Consider the following 22,829-nt stretch of genomic DNA (forward strand, 5'->3'; position numbering starts at 1 on the left):
TTTTGGCGTATGCACAACAACAACTGAACGGAATCTCCCCCGCCAGTGCCCCCCGCCACATATTCTCCAGTATTTCGACATCACTGCTGTGAGCAGTGCACACATTTGGGAACTATTGGGTAGCAGCAGGGGAAAGATGTTAGCAGAGAGAAAACCTAGTTGGAAGTGTTTTCGAAGCAGGTAACCGCTCAAATGTATTTTTTCTTAAAGCTAGCTTAGTTACGTTAGCACCTAAACGTGACACGGTTGACTGCTACTTCAGCGGTGATGTGTTTCAGCTCTCCACATGGCCCTACATTACACAGACTGACTGAGTATTACTTTGACTTGCAGAATAACTTGTAAGAGCATTTATTTTGTACATGTTGTGTATTATCGATGTGTTTGTACAACTCACACAGTAGCATTGTAATGACTCTTTTATAACTAATATTAGACTATGTTATAACTAATATTTTAGCCCTGATTGTCTCTTGGATTTACTTTTTAATGCTTCTTTTATACTTAATCAATGTGAGTTTTTAAGTGAAGCATGCCATCTAGGAAATGTATTGTAGACACACCTCTCTGTGGTGGTTTTACACAGGACATTTATTACATTGAAACTGGTCTCAAACAGGTAGAACTGGACTTCGAATAAACTGCGGTGCGAAGTTCGGGTTACAGCCTCCCCCACGTCAGCTCCCAGGCTGTAGACAGGGCCAGTGCGAGCTGACCATGGAGGGTGGTGGACTGGTTTGAGGACAAGCAGGAAAGAAGTGTTCACCATGGGGAGCCACAGGAACGGTTTTACTAATGAGAGTTTCATTTTGTCTGTGGATGTCGGGACTACTTCGATCAGATGTCATGTCTATGACAAGGAGGCAGAAATCCGAGGGTCATGCTCCACCATGGTATGCATCTATTTCTCGCTTTACATGTCTTGAACACAGACCTAGATTATTTTGGTGCTGGACTTTCTGTTTTCTTTTGCTAATATGTTATCAAGGATACATTACATGTTTATAACGATATATTTCTCTGTACATATTATTTATACTTAAGTCTGTTAACCTTCGCACATTCTTTGTACAATTTTAAGCATTCTGCACAAAACTACTTCTAAAAACTGCACAGCTCTTTCATTTGAATTCAGATACATATGTAAACAATGGAAATGTAAGATTTCTTATATTTTGTGTAGTTTTCTTGTGATCTTTATTTATGTTAGTTGATTTTTTTTTAACTTACTTTCAATTATTTTTCATTGCATCAGTCTCTACATTCAACACATACACACTTGTACTAGATTATAATAAGGCTGATCTATATGTTTCCTTTGCAAAGTCCTACAGTTTTCTACATTTATGCACAAAAGTACTAGTTATCCAAAACTACTCTTCTCTTTTATTTTTATTCAGATATATTGTACATTTTTAATAGTATTTTGAAATTTATTTTTGTAGTTTTATTCTCATTCTATTTATGTTTCTTGATTTTTGTATTTCAATTTTTTCTTACTTTGTTTATATTATTCACCAATACAACAAAGCGTTTAAACCGAATATTTGTTTACGATTGTGATTCAGGTGGTTCCCTTGTATCCAGAGGTAGGACATGTGGAAATGGAGCCAGAAGCAATATGGGAAGGGTTTATCACTGTGGTCAAGGGAGCTGTGCAAGGTACAGTCCTGTTACTACACATACTAAGGAGATAGACTGGATGTGATTCATTTTACATGTTAATAGCTGCAATGCATATTGTAAATATGTTACTAACCAAATGCATGTTAAATGAATGAAACGTTATTTATAGAGCGCTTTTCATAAACAAAATGTAACATGAAGTGCTTCACAGACAAAAGAAAATACTACCCCCCCTTCCAATCAATTGATGATTAATAATAACACGTCATATCAACTGAACTTAATTTATATAGAAGTTAATAAAACAAGACTAAATAAAACAAAATTTAAAAAAGTGTAAACACTGCCACTCTCACGTCCTCTGGTATGCTGGTAGTCTCAGCTTTATGTAGTATTTATTTTTTCAAAGAGAGCAAATAAAGCGAAAGGCTGGCAAACATTCACTGAATTGCCGGTTCCTTGAGTACAACCGACCTGGCTACTGTTCAATAAAATCAAATAAGCCTCCCTGCAATAAATAACATCCTTAATAAGGGTATCCTGTCCTTTAATTTAATGGATCACAGTATATAAGATTACATATTGAAATGTGAAAGTGCTCACAACCAACCGGACACTTTGAACTGGCCGGTTTTTCCAAATTTGAAGAGCTGACTGAAGTAATAATTTGGCATTGTTAAGAAATTTTATTGAACCCAGAACACTTACCATTTATTTACCCAATTCACCCAACCCATTTATGTACAGGGTGCACTTGTCTCTGTCCTTAGAAAGCACACAATAATCCCTGTGCGTCAGTTCCTATTCCCTATTCCCCAGTGCAACTCTTTTAATGATTGTTTTGCTCTGCTCATGTAGATGCAGGAGTTCACATGCGTCAGATAGAGGCCCTGGGCATCTCCACTCAAAGAGGCACTTTCACAACATGGGACAGGTGAATAATCATGAATAAATGAATAAATCCAATTACATCCAATAAAGTCGTTTTCACTTTAAAGACAACTGCTGTAAAACACATGTTCCTTTCACTTTCACTTTGACAGGAGAACGGGAATTCCTTTCCACAACTTCATCAGCTGGCAGGATCAGAGAGCTGCAGATTTGGTGAAGACCTGGAACAGATCCTGCACAATGACGGTGAGTCTTAAGCCTCTACACACCAAACTGACACCAAAGAATACGTCCCGACGGAACGTCGCCTCACGTAGTATATAGTATATATACTCAAATGCGTACTCTATATATTTGAAAAACTCAACAGGAATGTCTCTTTCAAAAAGAACCATGACAATATGACCTATAATCCACATAACTTGTTGAAATCAGATTCATTTAGGAACCTTTTTTCTTTCTAGCTAAATATACCTGCTAACAGTAAAACCACTCAGTAGGATGCATACACGTACTAATGGACTAGTGCTGTGTCTCAATTTGCGTACTTTTGTACTTAGATTAGCTATTTTGAGTGCATGAAGTTGAATGTGGATCAGTGTTCCCGTCTCTCACTCAACGATCGCCATTTTAGCCAATAAAAGTGGCACAACCAACCACAATTTCAGTTGCTCAGGTGAACACAGCTATATTAATATATGTGGGTATTTTTCACGATTTAATAAGAGCACCACAATACTAGTGTGGGAAGCCACTGTTAATTTAAATGAGCAGTCTGTAATGATTTGCAACAATGCTAGCTAGCTAGCTACCTACAAGCTAACAACGCAATCGTCACTTCTAGTGAGGGCACAGCAGCTTTGCAACATTTGAGACAAAACTACCCATTTGTACCCACACTTTGCAAGTGTTCACAGTGTACAAGGTATAGTGTACTAAAGGAAGTATCCAAATTGAGATACGGAATAGAATATTCCATTTCCGGGTGAACTGTTAAACACCTGAACTAGAACATCCATAACATTCACCTGTTTGCAACTTACAAATTATTTATCTAATATATCATATTCCAATTACTTGTATATAGACTCTGATTGCACTATTTCTATTCTATTCTATTTGTTTTTATTTGTATTTACTTGCACTATTTTATCTGTTTTATTGTGTTGCACTGTTGGAGGAGCCTGTGACCTAAGATTTTCATCGACATAACTACACTGTAGTTATGTACGAAGGACAATAAAAGCCTTGAAACTTGAACAGTGCATTTAAGGAGATGAGATCATTGAACTTTATAACTATTTGAATGCAGCCTTGATTTTTATTTATTTATCCAGGTGTATCCCATTGAGATCATTGATCTCTTTTTCAAGGGAGACCTGCTCAATAAATGTTTGACAAGCAACGACTGTATCAGTGCTGATAATCATGTTCCTTTGTTATGTATGTAATGCCATTTCTATCTCTGACAACTACAGGCCATCCAGGGCGTGATGAAGGTGCTCTACTTCTTCACCAGACAGAAACGGTTGCTGGCAGCAAGTCGTCTCCTCTTCTCCCCTCAACATGTAACCTTCCGCCTCGTCTGGGCCCTCACACACTACAAGCAGGTGTGTGTGTGCGTGTGAAGAGCTGACAGTTTAATCCAGTGACTGACAGAACATCAAACCTAGAGCCAGCCTCCTTAATTGTTCCTGTCAAAAGGGATTAATATAAAAAGAAGAAGAAAATCATACCATTCCAGCAAACAGGGAGCGGCTGGATTATATTATCAGTCCTTCCTTGTTCTTTATTTCTTTCACCCTCATCATATTTCGTTCCTCTTCCAGATTCGTCAGGCGGCAAATAAAGGCAACTGCTGCTTTGGAACAATCGACACCTGGCTGCTGTTCAAACTCACCAAAGGTGGGTGTAGCGTGTTAAGTGAAGCACATATGAATGTTGTTTATTGCCATTCCTCATAAGAACAGTACAGTCATCTATAATTTGTTGATTGTATTTCATATTGAAACTAGAACAGGATGTTAAGTCCTGAACAGGATGTTAAGTCCTGAACAGAATTTTCTGTCCTCAACAGAATGTTCTTTATCCTATTGCATCACTATTGCATCACTGATTGGCTAACATTTTTCATAAGAACAGTACAGTCATCTATAATTTGTTGATTGTATTTCATATTGAAACTAGAACAGGATGTTAAGTCCTGAACAGAATTTTCTGTCCTCAACAGAATGTTCTTTGTCCTATTGCATCACTATTGCATCACTATTGCATCACTGATTGGCTAACATTTTTCATTTAACTCCTGTGGGACAAGAGGGGTTGGGAAAAGGCCTTGGAGCACTAGTACGTTTTGTTGTACCTTTTTGAAGAGTGGTTGTGTGATGTGTTCATCTGTGACAATGATTATGTTTCAGGGCAAGTCCATGCCACAGATTACTCCAATGCCAGTTCTACAGGAATTTTCGACGCCTTCCAGGTGTGATGTTTGTCAAGTTTGTTTACTGTTTATTTCTGTTTTGGTGTGAAGTTTAAATATTCACATCCTTTAATCTTATATACCTTTTTCACAGATGTGTTGGAGTAGCTTTCTCAGCTCTATGGTTTCTATACCTCTCTCTATTTTCCCCAAAATAGAAAACACTAGGTGAGTTAACCATTACCTTCGAAGAGACCCTATTCTGCTTCCTGTAGTGTGTTTTTGAAGAATTAAAGATAAAACACAAACTCTTTGTATAAACAAAAAAGCAAACAATAATCAAACTCAATAATCCCAGACAATCTATTATTGACCATAAAAATGATAGTTAATTTACAAAAGGCTGAAAAAACAAATAAGGTAGATAAAGTTCTTCAACTCAAAATAAACATTCTTATTTCACCCATAGAGTAAAGTCTGATTATTTTGTTTTTCATTGGAAAAAAAGAACATTTCTGTTTGCACAAGAGTTAACATATTGTACTTAATACAATTTATGGAAATGTCCACTGTGTATGTGTTGTCTCTGCTCTCTCCCCATGCTTCCAGCTATGACTTTGGATGCACAGACCCGTCCATATTCGGTCTGCCCATCCCCATCATGTCAGTGGTGAGTGGCTAAGGTCAGACGGTGAAATCAGAAACATTTATTACAACATTTGCATTCCAGTTAAGCCAGCGTGTCCAAGTTCATGTCACCGCCATTATGTTTTAAAATGGAACTTATGCCAAGTTATTGGTAATCATCAGCACAGGTTTTCTGAGGGCAACAACATGACAAATCCTGCTGGAGACAGGCCCTGCTTTCTGTAACAGTGATGGCCTTAGATCTAAACATTTTTCCTTTAACAACATACTCATGTCTCTATATAGATGGCGGACCAGCAGGCAGCCATGTTTGGAGAGTGCTGCTTTGATGTTGGTGATGTCAAGATCACCATGGGAACCGGCACCTTCATGGACATCAACACCGGGAATACACCACATACATCGTCAGCAGGTGAAGCTAAATATATTCACAACATTATGTATTCCATCTACTCCAGAGCAAGGACAAACTGTTGGAATGGTCCCTCTGTGGCTCCACTTTGGAAAAGTGTTTTAAGTATTGTATCTTTTGGGTTAAGTTATTGGATCTTCTTAGTTTACAATATATACACAATGGAGGAATAACATTTAATTTGTCACTGAGCCTCCGGATAGTTCAGTGGTTAGAGCTGACGGCCATATGCAGTGTCCGCTGCCAAGTACACGAGTTCTACTTCTGAGCCCGCAGAACATTTCAGGCAGTGTCCTCCCCTCTATCTCCCCCTTTCAACACTATCTCCAATAAATGCACTCTCTGGCCCAAAAAATATACAGTAATATACTTTTGTTAAGGGCATATTTTTCTATTTAAACTATTGAATTTTTCTCAGGGAATTCATTACAGTTTGATATGATTATGAATGTGTGTACATCAGGGTTTTATTCAAACCGGGTAACTGCTCAGGTATTACTTTCGGCGTGCGCCCTCATACCAAAATGCCAATTTTCCCCGTAAAATGTTAAAGTGATGCCAGAAAACAATATTTCTGCTCATCAAAAACTGTATGATTACTATGAAAATCGTGTCAAATAGACGGTCGGACGGCAGTGACAGCTGCGACGTTGCGTTGTTTTGCGTTCGCAGCGCCATCTTGTATACAGGCGTCATGTTCTTGCGAGAATTGATATATCTTATATACAAGATCAGCGCCACAGTATTGCCCTCATACTATATTTTTATAGAAAGAAAACACTTATACATACATAGATATGCACGTGTTTGTGTGGATAACTACTGTAGGTGTATGTAGTATATCTGTCCGTTTTGAGATGAGCAGACCTGCGGATCATTTGGCTGCTGGTAAAAACCTCCTGAACAATGAAGAATTAAGAAACCATATCTGTGAGAAGCTGACCAAACGACAAACATGATTCCACGCTCCTTCACAACACCTATAAGCTGTACTTTGTTGATGTTTTGATTGAGGAAACCCCTATTGGCAGAAAAACACATATTGTGAGTTAAAGAGTAGTGTGTCCTTTCTGTCCTGTTATATGTATCACTTTTGTTTATATACGTATAAACACAAAATACTTTAATTTAATTTAAATTAAAAAAAGAAAGCAACTTCAGGCCCTTACAACTGCAATTTCATGGGGAAAAGAATAATAATAATTCCCACAAAATTAAAATGGGTCCCCCTGAAGTTGTCAGTGCTCTGTCTAAATGTATCCATACCAACAAAGCTATTGTCTGTCCCCAGGTCTGTATCCTCTGGTGGCATGGAAGATCGGCCCAGAGGTGGTGTACCTGGCTGAGGGCAATGCAGCGGACACAGGCACCGCCATCAAATGGGCTCAGGAGCTGGGTGAGACACCTGATTATTATTTATTTCATGTTGCTGGGTGAGACACCTGATTATTATTTATTTCATGTTATTTGCAAGGAATTATGGTCAGTAGTTCAAACCTATTTTAATTGTATTATTATTATTTTTGTATACGTTTATATTCAATTCATTTTGATTCACAAACAGTTTAAAATACACATACACTCATAAGACATGATAGAGACATGTGAAATGGGACATGTCTCTATCATTACAGTATAAGAAGCTTTAGAATAGGGGCCAGGACACTAAACACAGGAAATGACAACTTGTATTACTTTCAAAATGTAAAAAGCTGCAGCACACTTTTGCAATGTCTAGTATCATATGTTTATATTTTTCTGTGTTTGTAGTAGAATTGTCTATTAAATAGTATTTCCCAGATTCCCAGTCGATCGCGAGATGTGTCTAAAAATAGAACAACAATATTCTGTTTTATCGTTAATGTCCTATAACATAATCTTCCTGTGCCAGAATAATGCACTTGAACGCATCAAAGCTTTGTGATCGGCGTGACCCCATGTGTCGGGGCGTGGCTGGTGGGCAGTGGGCACTAGTTCGCTTACGTTGTCCGTGGCAACAGGAGTGACAGTCCGCACACAAGACCGCAATTATGGCAGAAGCAAAAAAGCCCAAAATATATAATTTTCACTCCGAGTGGGAGGATGATTATTTTTTTATCTATTCCAATTCTAAGTCCATCTGTCTCATCTTGTTTGTAGCCTTTATTTAACCAGGTGAAAAATCCCATTGAGATCAACGATCTCTTTTTCAAGGGAGACCTGCGGTACATTGGTTACACATAAAAACAACAGAAAACAAAAAGGACATCACAACATAATTACAGGGGTATAAATTAGCAACCTATTCACAATGACAGGTATCTAATAACATTTCATCCAGCCGTGCTTTAAAATGATGCAAGGGAATCAAAATGCTCAGTTTAAAAAAAAAATTGCATAGTGTTCCAAGCCAGAGGAGCAGCGCACATAAAAGCTTTAGCACCTAAAACAGTCCTAGCACTTGGCACATGTAATAAAAACACATCCTGTGATCTCAGGCAATAGCTACTTGCCACTCTCTGTGAGATCAAAGAGCATATATAAGTCGGTAGTTTACCCAGCATGGCTTTATATATGAACATGTACCAATGACTGAGCCTCCGACCAGTAAGTGAAGGCAGACCTGCCTTGGCATACAGGGTACAGTGATGAGTAAGTGCTTTACAGTTAGTAACAAATCTCAGAGCACTGTGATAGGCGGCATCTAACCTTTCCAGGCAATGGGCAGGTGCATTTATATATATCAAATCACCATATGATTATATGAGGGCTGCGCGCCCTCCAAGACCCTGAAATTGAAGGTGTTTAAAAAATAAATAAATTATAATGGGTTTTTTTTAATAAAAAAAAAAAATGTATATATATATAGCACCAAATTGCAACTAATCTATATCTACTGTCACTTTTCACATTGAACATGTGCTCTTTTATTAAATAAACTAAACGCCGACGCCGACTGTTGCGTCGCCGTGTTCTCCTGCGTCTTGGCCATGTGTCTCACTGGAACACACCGCAAAGACTTCAGCCGAGCACGTACGAACTGCGCATGCGTGAGTGGCAATAACTCTCCTTACCAGCAGGCGGCGGTAGTGTGTATTCGTCATTCAAAAGAGGCAACAACCGGAAGACAGAGAAGAAGAACAGACTGCGTGATCTAAACAAACAACAAATAGCGTGTGCGTTCCATTTTCGCTCTCGTCCATCGAAAACATGTTTCGTGCGGTACTGGAGCTATCAGCCATTGGAGTGTTGCTTGTGGAAGACATTCTCAAGCAACCGTTTCGCTTCTCATGCACTGCTTCGCTAGCTGAACAGCCAATCAGAGTGATTTCTTGGTCCGACTGCCTGTGTCCGACGCACGGCTGATTCAACATGCGCCGGCCGTGAAAGGCCAAATAAGGCGTGTCACGGCCGACGGTTCGGGACACACCAAATTGAGTTTGGGCGACAGGGCACGCTTCGTCGTCCGACTAACGAAGACGGCCGATTTCGGCCTGGTGTGTCTGGGCCTTAAGAAACACTGATGCATTAATCAATAACAACAATCCACAGCTCCTCTCTCTGCTCCAGAGGATTTAAAAAATATATATCCCAATGCATCCTATTTTAAAGGCATTTCTTTTTATGCTCTGCAACAAAAAAAAAGGGTTTGATTCTATTCATTTTGTCTCTTTTATTGCACTTTGGCAGCAGATTCCTGTGTATCTTCAGATCTGAGTTGTCTTATTAGTAAAACTAATTTATACTTTTGTAGCAACACTATTTGTATATAATGGCAAAGAAAGGGTTCAGAGTATTTTCTTTTTTTCCTGTATCATATGTGGCAGCACTGTTCATTGTTTCTTGAAAACATGACCCACTGTAGTTTGTGACGTGTGAATACACTCCCAACTCTGTATCAACAACACTGTTGTGTAACTTCAGTTAAATACTTGTGTGTGTGTAGATTAGAAAGAGGTAAGAGAAAGGATCTGCAGTATTTTATGAAGTATTAATCGTACAACGGTCAGTTTTATACAAGTAGAAGTGTGTATTTACCTGGTAAATACACACTTCTACGCCTCTCTATTTGGACTGGTAGATCTCGGCAGACTGGCAACTTTAAAAGTAGCTCTCGGTTCAAAAAAGGTTGGGCACCCCTGCTTTAGATACTCTATTGATATACATCCTTTCTACTTTTAAAGTATTTATATTTACTGTTTATTTGTATTTTGGTATATTCTTAACTTGTGTTAACTACTTGTTAACTTTCTGCTGCAGTGACAAAACAATTTCCCAATTTGAGGTGTATAAAGTGCGTCTGATTTAATGTAATAGGATCCAAACAGAAACATTTACAAGTTAAAAAAACAACTAATATTAAGACATAATAAACACAGATATATGACAAAGGGAAACTAATGGTACAAACTAAATGCATTTCAGAGTAGAGCAACATGTTTACAATTACCCAGTGATTAAGTGAAGTCAAGCTCTGACTTATTTAATAACAACTGCTGCTTTCAACTCTTTTTAAAGAAAGATTAACACATTTATATTCTTTAATCAATCTTTGTCCATACATGAGGACAAAAACACAATGCTGGAATCATCGAAATCAGCGGTTTTCAAAGTGTGAGGCGCGCCTCCCTGGGGGGGCGCCAGAAAGCTTCAGGGGAGGCGCAGCGTGAGAACAAAATAACGAGAAAAAGACGAGTAAAGTGTCACTTGCACACTTTTGGCTGTCTGTGGAGACCGAGTTCCCCCACCTCGCCAAAAAGGCTGTAAAAGTGCTCATTCCCTTCACCTCCACCCAGGGGCGGACTGGCCATCTGTGTGTTCTGGAGAATCACAGAACGGCCGGTCGTCAGCGGGCCGTTGACGGCCGGCTCGGTTCGCTGACGGCCGGCACCGCCCTTTATTTTTTATGTTTTTAAACGGCATCATTTAAGTTGCGTTGACAGCTGACAGAGGTCCGTTCAGCGGGCCGTTTCCACTTTGACAAGTACCGGTCAAGGCTGCAGCCAGAGGATGATCTGCGTTTATTCCTGTCTACATTGCATCCCCGCATCATCCGTCTGTGCGCATCAAAGACCCAGACTCATTGTTCCCACGAAAGTAGGGCTGAGTGTAATAAGGAGGCAAAGTTGACGTTCAGTGTGTTGCCGGGAGCATATATGGATTTATCCACCATGATGTTTAAAATGTCCAAAATGTTTAAAAGAAATGTTTAAAACATAAAGATAAAAAGGTTTTTAAAAGTTATTGTTTAATGTTTTAAGGAGGTGACACTACTCAGCCAATCAAATGGGTGCAGTCAGTGAGTCAGCACTCAAACACTCACAGAGAGACGAGACAAGAGGAGAGAAACAGCAGTGAGTCATTTCAAATGGCGTGCTCAAAAAAGAGGAAGGTAGACAGCGAAAACAGAGCATTTAATGACATGTTCTCTCACTGGACCTCTTTGAAATGCAATTGAATACCCCTGCATTATAGCAACAATAATAATAATAATAATAATAATAATAATAATAATAATAATAATAATAATAATAATAATAATAATAGCAATAATAATTGGGAGGGGGGGCGCGGCTGTTCTTATGTTCTCTGAGGGGAGGCTCACCTTCCCACACTTTGAAAACCCCTGATCTAAATGATCCAGGTTTGAGAGAAAATCTTCCTTACACTGAATATATTAGCGAGTGACAGATTCAGAGGGTGTGTGTGAAAGCTGTGTGTGTGTGTTGCAGAGCTCTTCTCTGACGTCCAGGAGACCAGCGACATGGCTTACAGTGTCAGCGACTCAGACGGAGTGTGCTTCGTTCCCTCCTTCAACGGCCTGCAGGTAGACTATTGTGTGATAATGTCAAATACAAATCTATGTACTTTTATAAACACGTGTGTACAAATTACAGCAATAAAGCAAAACAACACATGTACTTACAGTAGCATTTATAGATTTGAACTAATATGAGCATGGATTTATTTTTATTTTTTGTTTTGTCTTTCTGTAACATGGTTATGTGTCTCTCTTTTTCCTTTGCCCTCCATTGTGAACTGGCCCTTGTAAGTCCTGGATGTTCTTAGCTTGTATACATGTCATGACATAATCAAATGTTCTTTAAATGGTTACACAAATAGCACCATGTCACCATGTCACACAGTCACCATGTAAAACAGTTCACTGCAATCTATCTGACCAGAGGCTGATTTCACTTTAAAGGTCAAATAGGTAACATTTCCACATATACATGTCTAGAAAAAACCCTAGTTATATATTTTGTTGTAAGTTGTGTAGTTACTTTTCCCCAAATGTTATAAACTATTTTAAAAGCTGAATTCATAAAGTGACTTTGTATCCAGTTTTTGTTTTTTATAAGGATTTTAGATCCTGGTGGTTTTTAACTATATATTTTAACCAGATGAAGGATTTTAGTCTTAAACCTGCTAAGCAATTTAAGCGCCAGCCAGATAGGACTGGAGAAACACTGATTTTATTTAGCGTCATACTGCTTTAGTTAGTGTTTTACCGGTTTTAATTACCGCACTTGTTTATTTTGGAGAGGAGGAGACATCTGAGGACAATTCGGCTTCCTGTAAAATCCTCCTGACAAGAGTCCTTCATTGTAACCGACGCTACTTCACAACGCCACCTAACTCTGTTCCTCTGGTTTGATTGAGACACTCTAGTGGCAGAAAACAACTTATTGTGTGTTTAATGCATAGACCTTAGGACCATTTCGATTTTCTTTTCCTTTTTGTTCTTACCAGGTCAGTTTTTCACTTTTAGAAATGTAACATTTTTGTATTAATTCATCCAAAAGGCTCCTCTGAATGATCCCAAAGCCTGTGCCTCCCTCATGGGCCTCAAACCCTCCACCACTAAGAGTCATCTGGTCCGAGCCATTCTGGAGTCTGTGGCCTTCAGGTGAGAAACTTTGAAGAGATTTTTTTACCGTTCGTTCTCTTCATGCTTATCGATATTATCTCCTCATACGCTTCTTATTCTTTACAGGAACAAGCAGCTATATGACACAACCCTGAGGGAAACTCATATTCCCATCACAAAGATCAGGTGCAGTTTCTTTCCCTAATGTTCTAATTCATATATATTCTTAAGAATATCCAGACATTGGATTTGGTTTGTGAATAGAATTGAAATTAATATCCCATATAAATGAAATATAAAAACTATTTTACCACTTTATCCAAACCAATTTAATAAATGTGCTCTCAGCTGGAGATATTCCTATGTAAACTATCACTCAATGGGCTATAATGAGGTCAGGAAAAATGATCCCGTCACGTCCCTATATCATGCGGTATGATACAGTATGTGACTTATAACAACGGAGGTAATGTCCATGTACGTCACATCCCTATATCATGCGGTATGATACAGTATGTGACGTATAACAATGTCCATGTATTGTCGATATTTTAAAAGTCATGTCGCTATATCAACTGATCATGTAAAAATGATCGAGGTCATGTCGATATCCTGAAAAGAATAATTATTGTCCATATTGTACAATAAGTCGGTAACTTAAAAACCCTTGAAGTCATGTCTATATATCGTACGATAAGTCAATCACGTAATAACTACCCAGGTCATGTCCGTATTTCGATGGATAAATCAATTAAAATTAATGAATGAGGTAATGTACTTAAAGCGGACCATCATTTATATCATGTAAAAATACTCAAGGACATGTACAAGTATTGTGTGATACGATAAAGAAAAAAATCACTTGGCCAAAACAATAAATAATATTGACTCTCTGGCTCTGAGCAACAACGTCTATGCAATGCCAAAGTCTAATGTTTAAAAAACCTGTTGTTTATTCTGGCCTCATGTTGGCTAAAGTGCTGGAGACATTCCTATGCAAACAAACATGCATGTAAACATAACACTCAATGAAGAGGGTTAGGTCCATAACACGTTTATAACACGATAGCGTAAAAATGGCCGCGGTAATGTCCATATATCGTACGATAAGTCAACGTTAAAAGGTTTGCAGTCATGTTGATTCATCATATGATAAGTCAATTAATCAAAAAATGTGTGGGGTAATGTTCAAATATCAAGACAAGTTGATAACATAAAAAACGTATTGTACGATCATTTATACAATAAATATAATAAATCTACACAACCAAATCAATAAAGAAAGAAGACTCTCATGCTCTTTAAACAAAAATGTGTGCAATCCTCAAGTCTTAAGCTGCCTTCACATGATCAGTGTTATAACAGACGTTGCTGTTGTTTTCCTATGAAGAGAGCATGTTGAACATTTCCAAGAAATGTCACAGAGAGGCGCTCTCAAAGTTCAATCTATTTCAACTTTGACCTCGATTGCCACTGACCTTTTGACATGCAACCAGCCAGATAACAGCTGTAGGAAGTGGCTCAAGCTAGCAGGGGAGGAGGAGGATACCATAGGAAAGGAGACTAACTAGCGGAGATAACCGTGGATCATGTGAAGGCAGCTTAACAGTAGGTCAATTCTGGCCACGTGTTGGTTAAAAGGTTGGATTATCTTTTACATTTCTTACATTCTTATGTAAACAAGCACGTAAATACAACAGGCAGTATATACTACAGGTCAGAAAAGATCAAGATCATGTCCAGATAACATACGATGAGTCGATGTCAGTAAGGGATAAAGCTATTCTTGTGGCAGGCCTATACACAGGGGTTTACCTCCCATAGTGGTCCCACAACCTTTTAATGTTCCAGTTTACGGTGCAATATCTGATATAATGTCTGGATTTCAGCCAGGAAACTGGGCGTAACAGAGTGGACTCTCGTGTGCTCTGCTAATGCAGTCCAGCTTTATTGCCAATGCATTACGGGGTGTATATTTCTCTGATACCGTTACAGTAAAGTGAGTTGCAGTGTAATTGAGTGTGCTATGTTATTTCCGGTCCCAGGGTGGATGGCGGCGTTTCCTCCAACAACTTCGTCATGCAGCTGACTGCAGACCTGTTTGGCAGAAAGATATCCCGACCCCACCACTACGAAATGTCGTGCTTAGGGGCCGCTTTCGTCGCTGGACTTGGAGTCGGTACGCAGACACACACACTCACACACTCACACATAACATATCCATTGTGCTGTAGGCTTTTTAAGCTTTTTGTTGTCTTCCCATCAACTGTGCAACAATAAGATGTTTTATACTAAGTGTATTATGTAAGACAACAGTACAATGTGACCTTAGAAAAGAAGGAACCAAGATATTTAGGATCAGAAATGTGTCCTCTGCTCAGAGATTTTATTTATAGGAAAACCTGCCTTTCATTAAGCTTTTTAGTTTTTAAGTAACATTGTAATCCTGCTACAAATACCCAATATTTAGAAATGTAACAGTGATCTGATTACGTATTTTTTCACGTAACTCATTTCATTTCAAACCTTTATTTAACCAGATGGTCCCATTGAGATCATAGATCTCTTTTTCAAGGGAGACCTGCAGCATATAGGTTCCACATGAAACATAAAACAATAAAGGACATCATATTTACAGGATACATTTACATAGTTATAGACATTTACAAGTACCCATAGTATCAACGAGCATTTCATTTAGCCTAGCTTTTAAAACATGCAGAGGAATGAGATTGCCCAGTTTCAATTCTTGCTGAAGATTGTTCCAAGGAAGTGGAGCTGCGCACATAAAAGCTGTCTTACCTAAGACAGTCCTTGGTCTTGGCACATCTAACAATACTACATCATGCAATCTCAGACAATAGCTGCTTGCAACTCTCTGTGTTATCAGAGAGCAGATATAATACGGGAGTTTACCCAACAAAGCTTTATAAATAAACGTGTACCAATGACTGAGCCTCCGTACAGTAAGTGATGGCAAACCTGCCTAACTTGTTCAGGCAATGGGCAGGTGCATTCCTATACAACAAATCACCATAGTCCAACACAGGTAAAAAGGTCACAGTGACTAGCCTTTTCCTGGCCTCAAGTGAGAAACAGGACTTGTTTCTGTAAAAGAAACCTAGCCTAACCCTCAGCTTTTTAAGCAGGTTATTGACATGAAGTTTAAAAGTAAGACAATCATCAAGCCAGATACCAAGGTATTTATAACAGGCAACCACTTGGAGTACTTGTCCTTGGATAGTAACAATATCTAAAACAGGCTCTGGTGTCTTTTTAGCTTTTGAAAATAGCATTACCTTGGTTTTCTCAACATTTAAAAGAAGCTTAAGTTCAGAGAGCTGAGTCTGAATAATGTTAAAAACAGCCTGTAATTTAACAACCGCCTCCTTAATGGAGGGACGTGCACAGTACATAACGGTATCATCCGCATAAAAATGTAAAGTAGCTTCATCCACATTTTCACCTAAACTATTGATGTAGATGGAGAATAAAAGTGGACCTAAAACAGAACCTTGAGGAACACCATTAGTAATGTTCAACCACTCAGAAGACAGCCCATCAAAATGAACACATTGGGACCTTTCAGAGAGGTAGTTCACAAACCACCCCACTGCATGGCTGGATATGCCAATACTGGCCAGCCTCTGCTTTAAGATGTGATGATCGACGGTGTCAAACGCTTTGGACAGGTCAATAAACAGAGCTGCACAACTCTGCTTATTATCTAAAATACTTGTAATGTCATTCACCACTTTCATTGTGGCAGTGATGGTGCTATGTTGCTTTCTGAAGCCTGACTGATGTTTAGACAGGATGTCATTTGTACATAAAAACTCCTTTACTTGTTCACTCACTATGTGACTTAGTGTGAAACCATTCATTTTTGTGGCAATAAGATGGAACTACCTCTTATTTCGACATAAAACCATTTAGGAAAACGGGTCAAATTCTACCCGAGGACAACAGGAATGTTAATTTGAAACATTTGCATTTCTGTTAGTTTTGTGAAGCTGTGTGTCTTAAAGAGACAAGCAAACACAAGGAAAATCAGCCCTGTCAAGACACACAAGCTTCAATATTACTCTTTACCTTTGCTATTTATATCCCAACACGTGACTGTGACATTGAGTTGCTTTTGAAAAGTTCTGATCAAACATTCTATTTTTACTCCGGCAGCGGCAGAAGAAGCCGACTGAAATGCTGCTCCGTTACGTAACCTGTTTTCCATTTAATTATTCACATTATGTAATTAGATTGTTATACATTAGTCAGCGCTTAATCAAATCAAACACAGGAGTTGATTTCCAACGGGCTAGAAGTGGGTGGCTGAATAATAATGCGATGTGTGTTTGAGAAAACTTAGTTTGAAGTGGATCAGTGAGGTATATGTTGAATAAATAAAGAATCGGCACGCACAATGAGTTTCTTTTGCCAAGCATGTTATGTGTTTATAGGCAGGCTAGGGGAGTAACATGTTACGGGATTACGTAATCAGGATACTAAAAAATGTAACTGTATTCCCTTAGTTACTTTAAAAAAAGACTAAATCAGATTGCTGTTACATTTCTAAAATAGGGAATGACTAGCGGGATTACAATGTTAGTAAAAACCTAAAAAGATCATATAGTGTTTGTTGTAAAGGATCAGATGTTATCTCTTCTCTGTAAGCTGTACTGTTCTGTAGGATAACACTTTAAGTGTGAATCTATACGCCTACTGCCTGAATCTGCTTCATGGTTTTCACTTTCTTTGGTTCATTTGTTCTGTTTTTAATTCAGCAGGTGAACCTATGTTCATAAAATAGTGTGTGTGAGCTTAACTGTGTGTATTAAACTAAAAGGGAGCATTTTCTGTCAGCTCAGATTTTATTTCTGCTTTTTTAAACTGTAGTATGTGATCATGTGTTTGATTGTATAGACTGCTGCCTGAATATGCTGAAGGAAATGCAGCTTTTCCTATAGATCAAATCATTTCTGATCCTAGATATCTTGGTTTCTACTTTTCTAAAGTCACACTGTTCTTACATAATACACTTTGGTAAAAAACATCTTATTGATATGTATTTTCCCTTGGATTTATTGGCATTGCATTTGATATTGAGTTCATCCAAAAGTAACGGAAAGTAATCAGATTGCGTTACTTTTATATTTTGGTACTCAGCTTACTGATTAAAGTGACCCTCCCAACCCTGTGTATAGGCCTTCATCTGTTGTACACAGGTCCTTTTTTTTAAGTGTTTGTGTTATTTGCTAAGTCCCCCTCTGTTCTCTGTGCTCCCTGCAGGCTATTGGAGGAGCAGAGAGGAGCTGAAGAAGCTGCAAAGAGCTGACGATGCGTTCCTGCCCAAAGGGGTTCCCAACGGCAGTGCCTCCAGCCCGTGTCGGGAGTACATCCCCGTCATCCAGAGCTGGGAGAAGGCTCTCAGGCGCTCCATGAACTGGTACAAGCCGTGACCTGGACGCACACACAGAGAGGGCGGTCCAGAGTCTGAACAAGTAGGATATCCATACATGAGACTCCAATTAAATTAAATTAACGGTTTACACATCGTGAGATCGGTGCGAAAATGTGAAACCTCCTGTAAATATTGTGTCTTAGGCTTTTATTGTGAAAGGCAGGCCTGCCCCTCCCTACACGCAGATCACACAGACTGCGTGGGGCCTCATCTTGCGGAGGGGGCCTCATCTGATACGCAAATGTGGCGCAATGAAGCACGCCACTGCGAGGCAAAGGTCAAAGGTTTGCGTTGTAAGGAGCCTCCGTGTTGTTGTGTTCAAGACATAGCAACCATCAGCTATATCTCCAATCTAATTAAGGGAAAAGGCCTCCACACACCCCAACAACACACAAATCTGAAATAGTCCGTCTTTTATTTTGAAAGATAAGAACGCAAGAAGGGTTTTGCCTACAAACGAATATAGTCTGCTTTAGGCCTTTATTGTGAAAGGTGGAAAAGCAAGAAGGGGTCTGGATTCTTGGTTCTGATTATGGAGCCTCTGTGTTGTTGCTTTGACTTTGTTGTTTTAAGAGATAGCAACCATCAGCTCTACCTCTAATCTAATTCAAGATAGGGCCTTTACACACTGTAACATCAATACAAGCCTAAGACGGACTCTATTCACCTGCGAGTATAGCTGCTATATCTTTGTTGTTGTAAATCAAAGCTATAGCAGCCATCAGTTGTGTCTCCAATCTAATTAAACACGAACATGCGGAATACTCGCCTGTGAATATTGTCGAGGCTTTTATTGTGAAAGGTGAGAACGCAAGGAGGCCTTCCTGGTTCTGACCTCCGTGTTGTTGCTTTATTAATATACTCAACCCTTTTCAGACAACGTGATTGGTTAATGCCATTATGTGTGGCTCAAAAGCTCCACAAATTGTACATCATCGCAGTGTAATGTTCTATTAAAACAACGGTTTAAACCATATATATTGAAGAGTGAAAAATGTGTGTGAAGGCCTTTAGTCTTGAACAATACAAAGAAAGTAGACCTCAATGATTTGGTGACTGCTGTGCGACCTTTAACAGCAGCCACTCGAGGGCGATGACAGAAAATGTGTTCCTACTTGAATATGGAACACAGCTGAAGGTCTTCCTCTCATCACACTGAGACACACTGATATCTGTGGGCGTAGGCAGGGTCCCGGGACAGGACGGGTGACCCCAGCCTCCAGTTGTGCTACTCATTAAGAAGTTTACTCAACCTTTTGTACTGGATTTCCTCTCGCCATTGGAACCGTATCCTTGTATTCATTCCTCACCTCAAGCCACTGGTGCCTCTTTATATTGCAGTTATTTTATCAAGCTTGGATAATATTTGTACATGCTGACTGCCACATGGGGGCGCTAATGACTCTGTCTTATAGCTTTTTCATTTATGAACAGCCATAGCAACAACATGCCACACAATATGGATTGAAATCACATTCACACATGATGCTCACTTAATAGGAAGCAGGAATTTAGAATGAATAAAAGCACTTATTAGTTAAAAATCCCTTTTCCTTCTTGTCTTAACAGCATTTAGGCTTTGTTGATCGATAAGTAGTCAACTATAAATTACTTTAAACAACTTATTTAAATATCTTTATCTCAAAAGCGTACAAATGAACTAATATGATTACCTTTTATCAGCTTCTCAAATGTGAATATTTTCTGATTTCTGTGACAGTAAACTGAATATGTTTTAGTTGTGGACCAAACGAGACATTTGAGGGTTTCTTCTTGGGCTTTGAGAAATAATAATCAACATTTATCACCGTGGAAAAACGTGCAGCTCGACAAGACATATGTCAAATGTTAGTGTCACTAGAGTACATCCACATGTCCTTAAATCAGAAGCAGCTTCATTTGTATCTTTATATATTCTAGCTGCTCGCTTTACACAGTACTTGAACTTATATGTTATCTAAAAACTATGTTTAAATGTGATGATGATATTGTTGAAATGTGACTGGAACAAAATCTAATTGTCTGTGTTTTTCTCTGTGGAGGGAAATCCCGCAAGGTTTTACTACTTTTACGACACTTGAAAGGAAACATTTTTTGTAAAATGTGGCTGTTGGAGGGATCTGATTAGAAAATGTAGCTTTGCTGTAGTAGCAATGTCTCACACAGAAATATTAAATGAAAGGCTCATGGGTAGTTCAACTTAACTGGGGGATATCAATATTAACTTGCTTAAAACATAAAATAGGATACATTACATGTCATTTTTACATAAAGTGTATTTCTTGTCAATCCATGTTTTGTAACCCCTTATTTTCAGGTATTATTGTGTTTAATGTGGAGTTCCTCCCCGGGTGAAAGCCATGTTAATGTCATGTGATGTTTTGACTCAAGTCTTTAACTTGACCTGATGAACTAAGATGACAAAGTTACACATTCTAATCGTCTTATAGAATAAAAATGCTAACAAATAACATAACAACTGTGAATCTTTTACTTGTACTTGCTTGGTGTCGTTAAATGTTTGTGCCTTTCCTGATGATGTCATATCTAAGGTGGTCGACACGGGCAAACGGGTTTCAATGTCCCAAAATACTCATATCAGGAGAAACGCGCTGCAGCTTCTAAAACAAAAAAAAAATACAAAACTGAAATGTGCCAAAATCCATGCAACTGAAGGAACATCTCCACCAACACAACTCATGCACACAGTTGACTAAAAGCGCTGCATAAACAAAGCGCTGCAAGGAGCTCAAGTACTACTTTCATGTTTTATGACGCCGAGTTAGCCTGTTTCATAAGTGTTTTTCAGTTTATTTGAATATATCATTGATTTGACTAGGTTGGCTACATTGGCTAGCTAGCTTACAGCAGATCTGCAATAATATCGGAAGGAATCACAGTGTTAAAATAATATGTTAAACATTTGAGTTATGTTTCCAGTAACAGTTGGCCAACTTTATCATCCCAAAACATCAACAAGTGGTCCCAGCTGTGTGCATCACTTTTTAGTGTCCCCTGGTTTCCGTTGTGTTTTCAGCTTCTTGCAGCGTTTTGTTTACGCAGCGCTTTTAGTTAGCGCTTGTGCATGTGTTGTCAAGTTGGTGAAGATGTTTCTTCCTTTGTGTTTTGGCACATTGGTATTTTTTTATTTGCATAGTTTTTTGAACTACAGTGGGTTTCTCCTGATGGAAGTCTTGTAAGGCGTTTGCCCCTGTCGGCCACCGTACTTATCCTCTTTCAAAGCTTTGTTATGCCAAGTGATACTATGCATAATGCAGAAAATGAATGTCATGCCCAAGCTGCTGGTGAATAACAAACATGTTTTGTTACTGAAATCAAAGTACTTTGTAGTAATAAAACAACGTAACTGATGAGCAGTGTCTTGTCCTGATTTGAGTGTGTGTGTACACGGGGAGCAGATGCTGCCTAAAAGGTTTTACCTCCACATGGACTCTGGGGAAATTGTGCTGTCCGTGGGGGAATTATCAGGCTGTTGGATGAGTGTCGCCATCGCTTCCCATTGATGTGACCGACCTCACTGCGAGGGTTGCTATGGTAGCTTGCAGATGGAGTGACTGAGAACAAATGGGGTGTGTTTTCCTGCTCATGGTGCTGGTATGGTGAAGGGGGCGCTAATTGAGTGCACAGAAAGGGGGTTTCCTACAAAACAAAGGGAGGATTGTGCGCCTGTCCCCCTCAGAGGAAGAGCCAAAGTTTTGTGCAACATACAGTATTCCCCCCCCCCCAAACACTGTGAGGGTTATTTCAAAAATGTAATCCGTTACGATAACTACATATCAACTAATATAATCAGTAACCTATTCTAAATGCAAATACAACCAAGAGAAAGGAATAACAATAAGTGTTTGTTTTTTTACTTAAGTGTGTGTAAAAATATAACCTTAGAAAAGAAGAAACCAAGATATTTTATATAAACAATGTAGTAACAGTAATAGATTACAAATATTGTTTAAGCGTAATACATTAATCAAAAGCATACACTGTATTCTTGTTTTACAAATCTGGTGTCCACCTACTGCATTAAAAAAAGAAATGTATTTAAAATAAAGAAGAATTAAAGTAGCCGAAATATAATCCATAAATACAATTCAAAATGTATTGTAACACTAATCCTGCTGGTTATCTCTATTTATTTCAATGCAATAGTAATACTTTAAAAAAAAATTGTAACTGTAATCGAATTCAGTTACCTTTTTTTGTATCCTGATTACGTAATCTCGTTACACACTGAAAAATGTTGACTTTATTGAAATGTATTATGTCATAAATTGAACCTTATATGTGTTAATTTAACTTAATAATATTGCTTTCAACCAACCTAATACAGTTATGTGAAATCTGTTGACATAATGCATTTAATTAAAGTTAACGGTTCCGTTTTTTCAGTGTAATCTCGTTACATGTAATCCGTTACTCCCCAAGCCTGAACACTTCCTCTACTCTAGCTGTCAATCTCAGCTTTCTCACTCCTTTTTGTGTGTTAACAGTGGGCCTGGCTTGCAGT

At 38.6% G+C, this 22,829-nt stretch overlaps 1 protein-coding gene across 2 annotated transcripts; it reads left to right on the top strand.

The window, feature by feature from the left end:
* Positions 1-18: 18 nt before the first annotated feature.
* gk5 (glycerol kinase 5) lies at positions 19-21,678 on the top strand. 2 transcript variants are annotated; one of them, XM_034137451.1, is made up of 17 exons: positions 19-180; positions 620-893; positions 1,569-1,662; positions 2,485-2,560; positions 2,670-2,763; positions 3,996-4,127; positions 4,347-4,422; positions 4,935-4,996; positions 5,091-5,164; positions 5,546-5,606; positions 5,870-5,996; positions 7,288-7,392; positions 11,708-11,802; positions 12,782-12,885; positions 12,973-13,032; positions 14,892-15,025; positions 18,133-21,678. In XM_034137451.1, exons 2-17 carry the CDS (start codon positions 768-770, stop codon positions 18,300-18,302), a joined length of 1,590 nt encoding a protein of 529 aa, XP_033993342.1. In that variant the 5' UTR covers positions 19-180; positions 620-767; the 3' UTR covers positions 18,303-21,678. The 2 variants fall into 2 exon arrangements, with proteins under 2 accessions (XP_033993342.1, XP_033993343.1); XM_034137452.1 differs by lacking the exon at positions 19-180 and adding an exon at positions 237-341.
* Positions 21,679-22,829: the final 1,151 nt, after the last annotated feature.

This window comes from Trematomus bernacchii, unplaced genomic scaffold, assembly GCF_902827165.1.
Source record: "Trematomus bernacchii unplaced genomic scaffold, fTreBer1.1, whole genome shotgun sequence".
NCBI classification, from domain to species: Eukaryota; Metazoa; Chordata; class Actinopteri; order Perciformes; family Nototheniidae; genus Trematomus; species Trematomus bernacchii.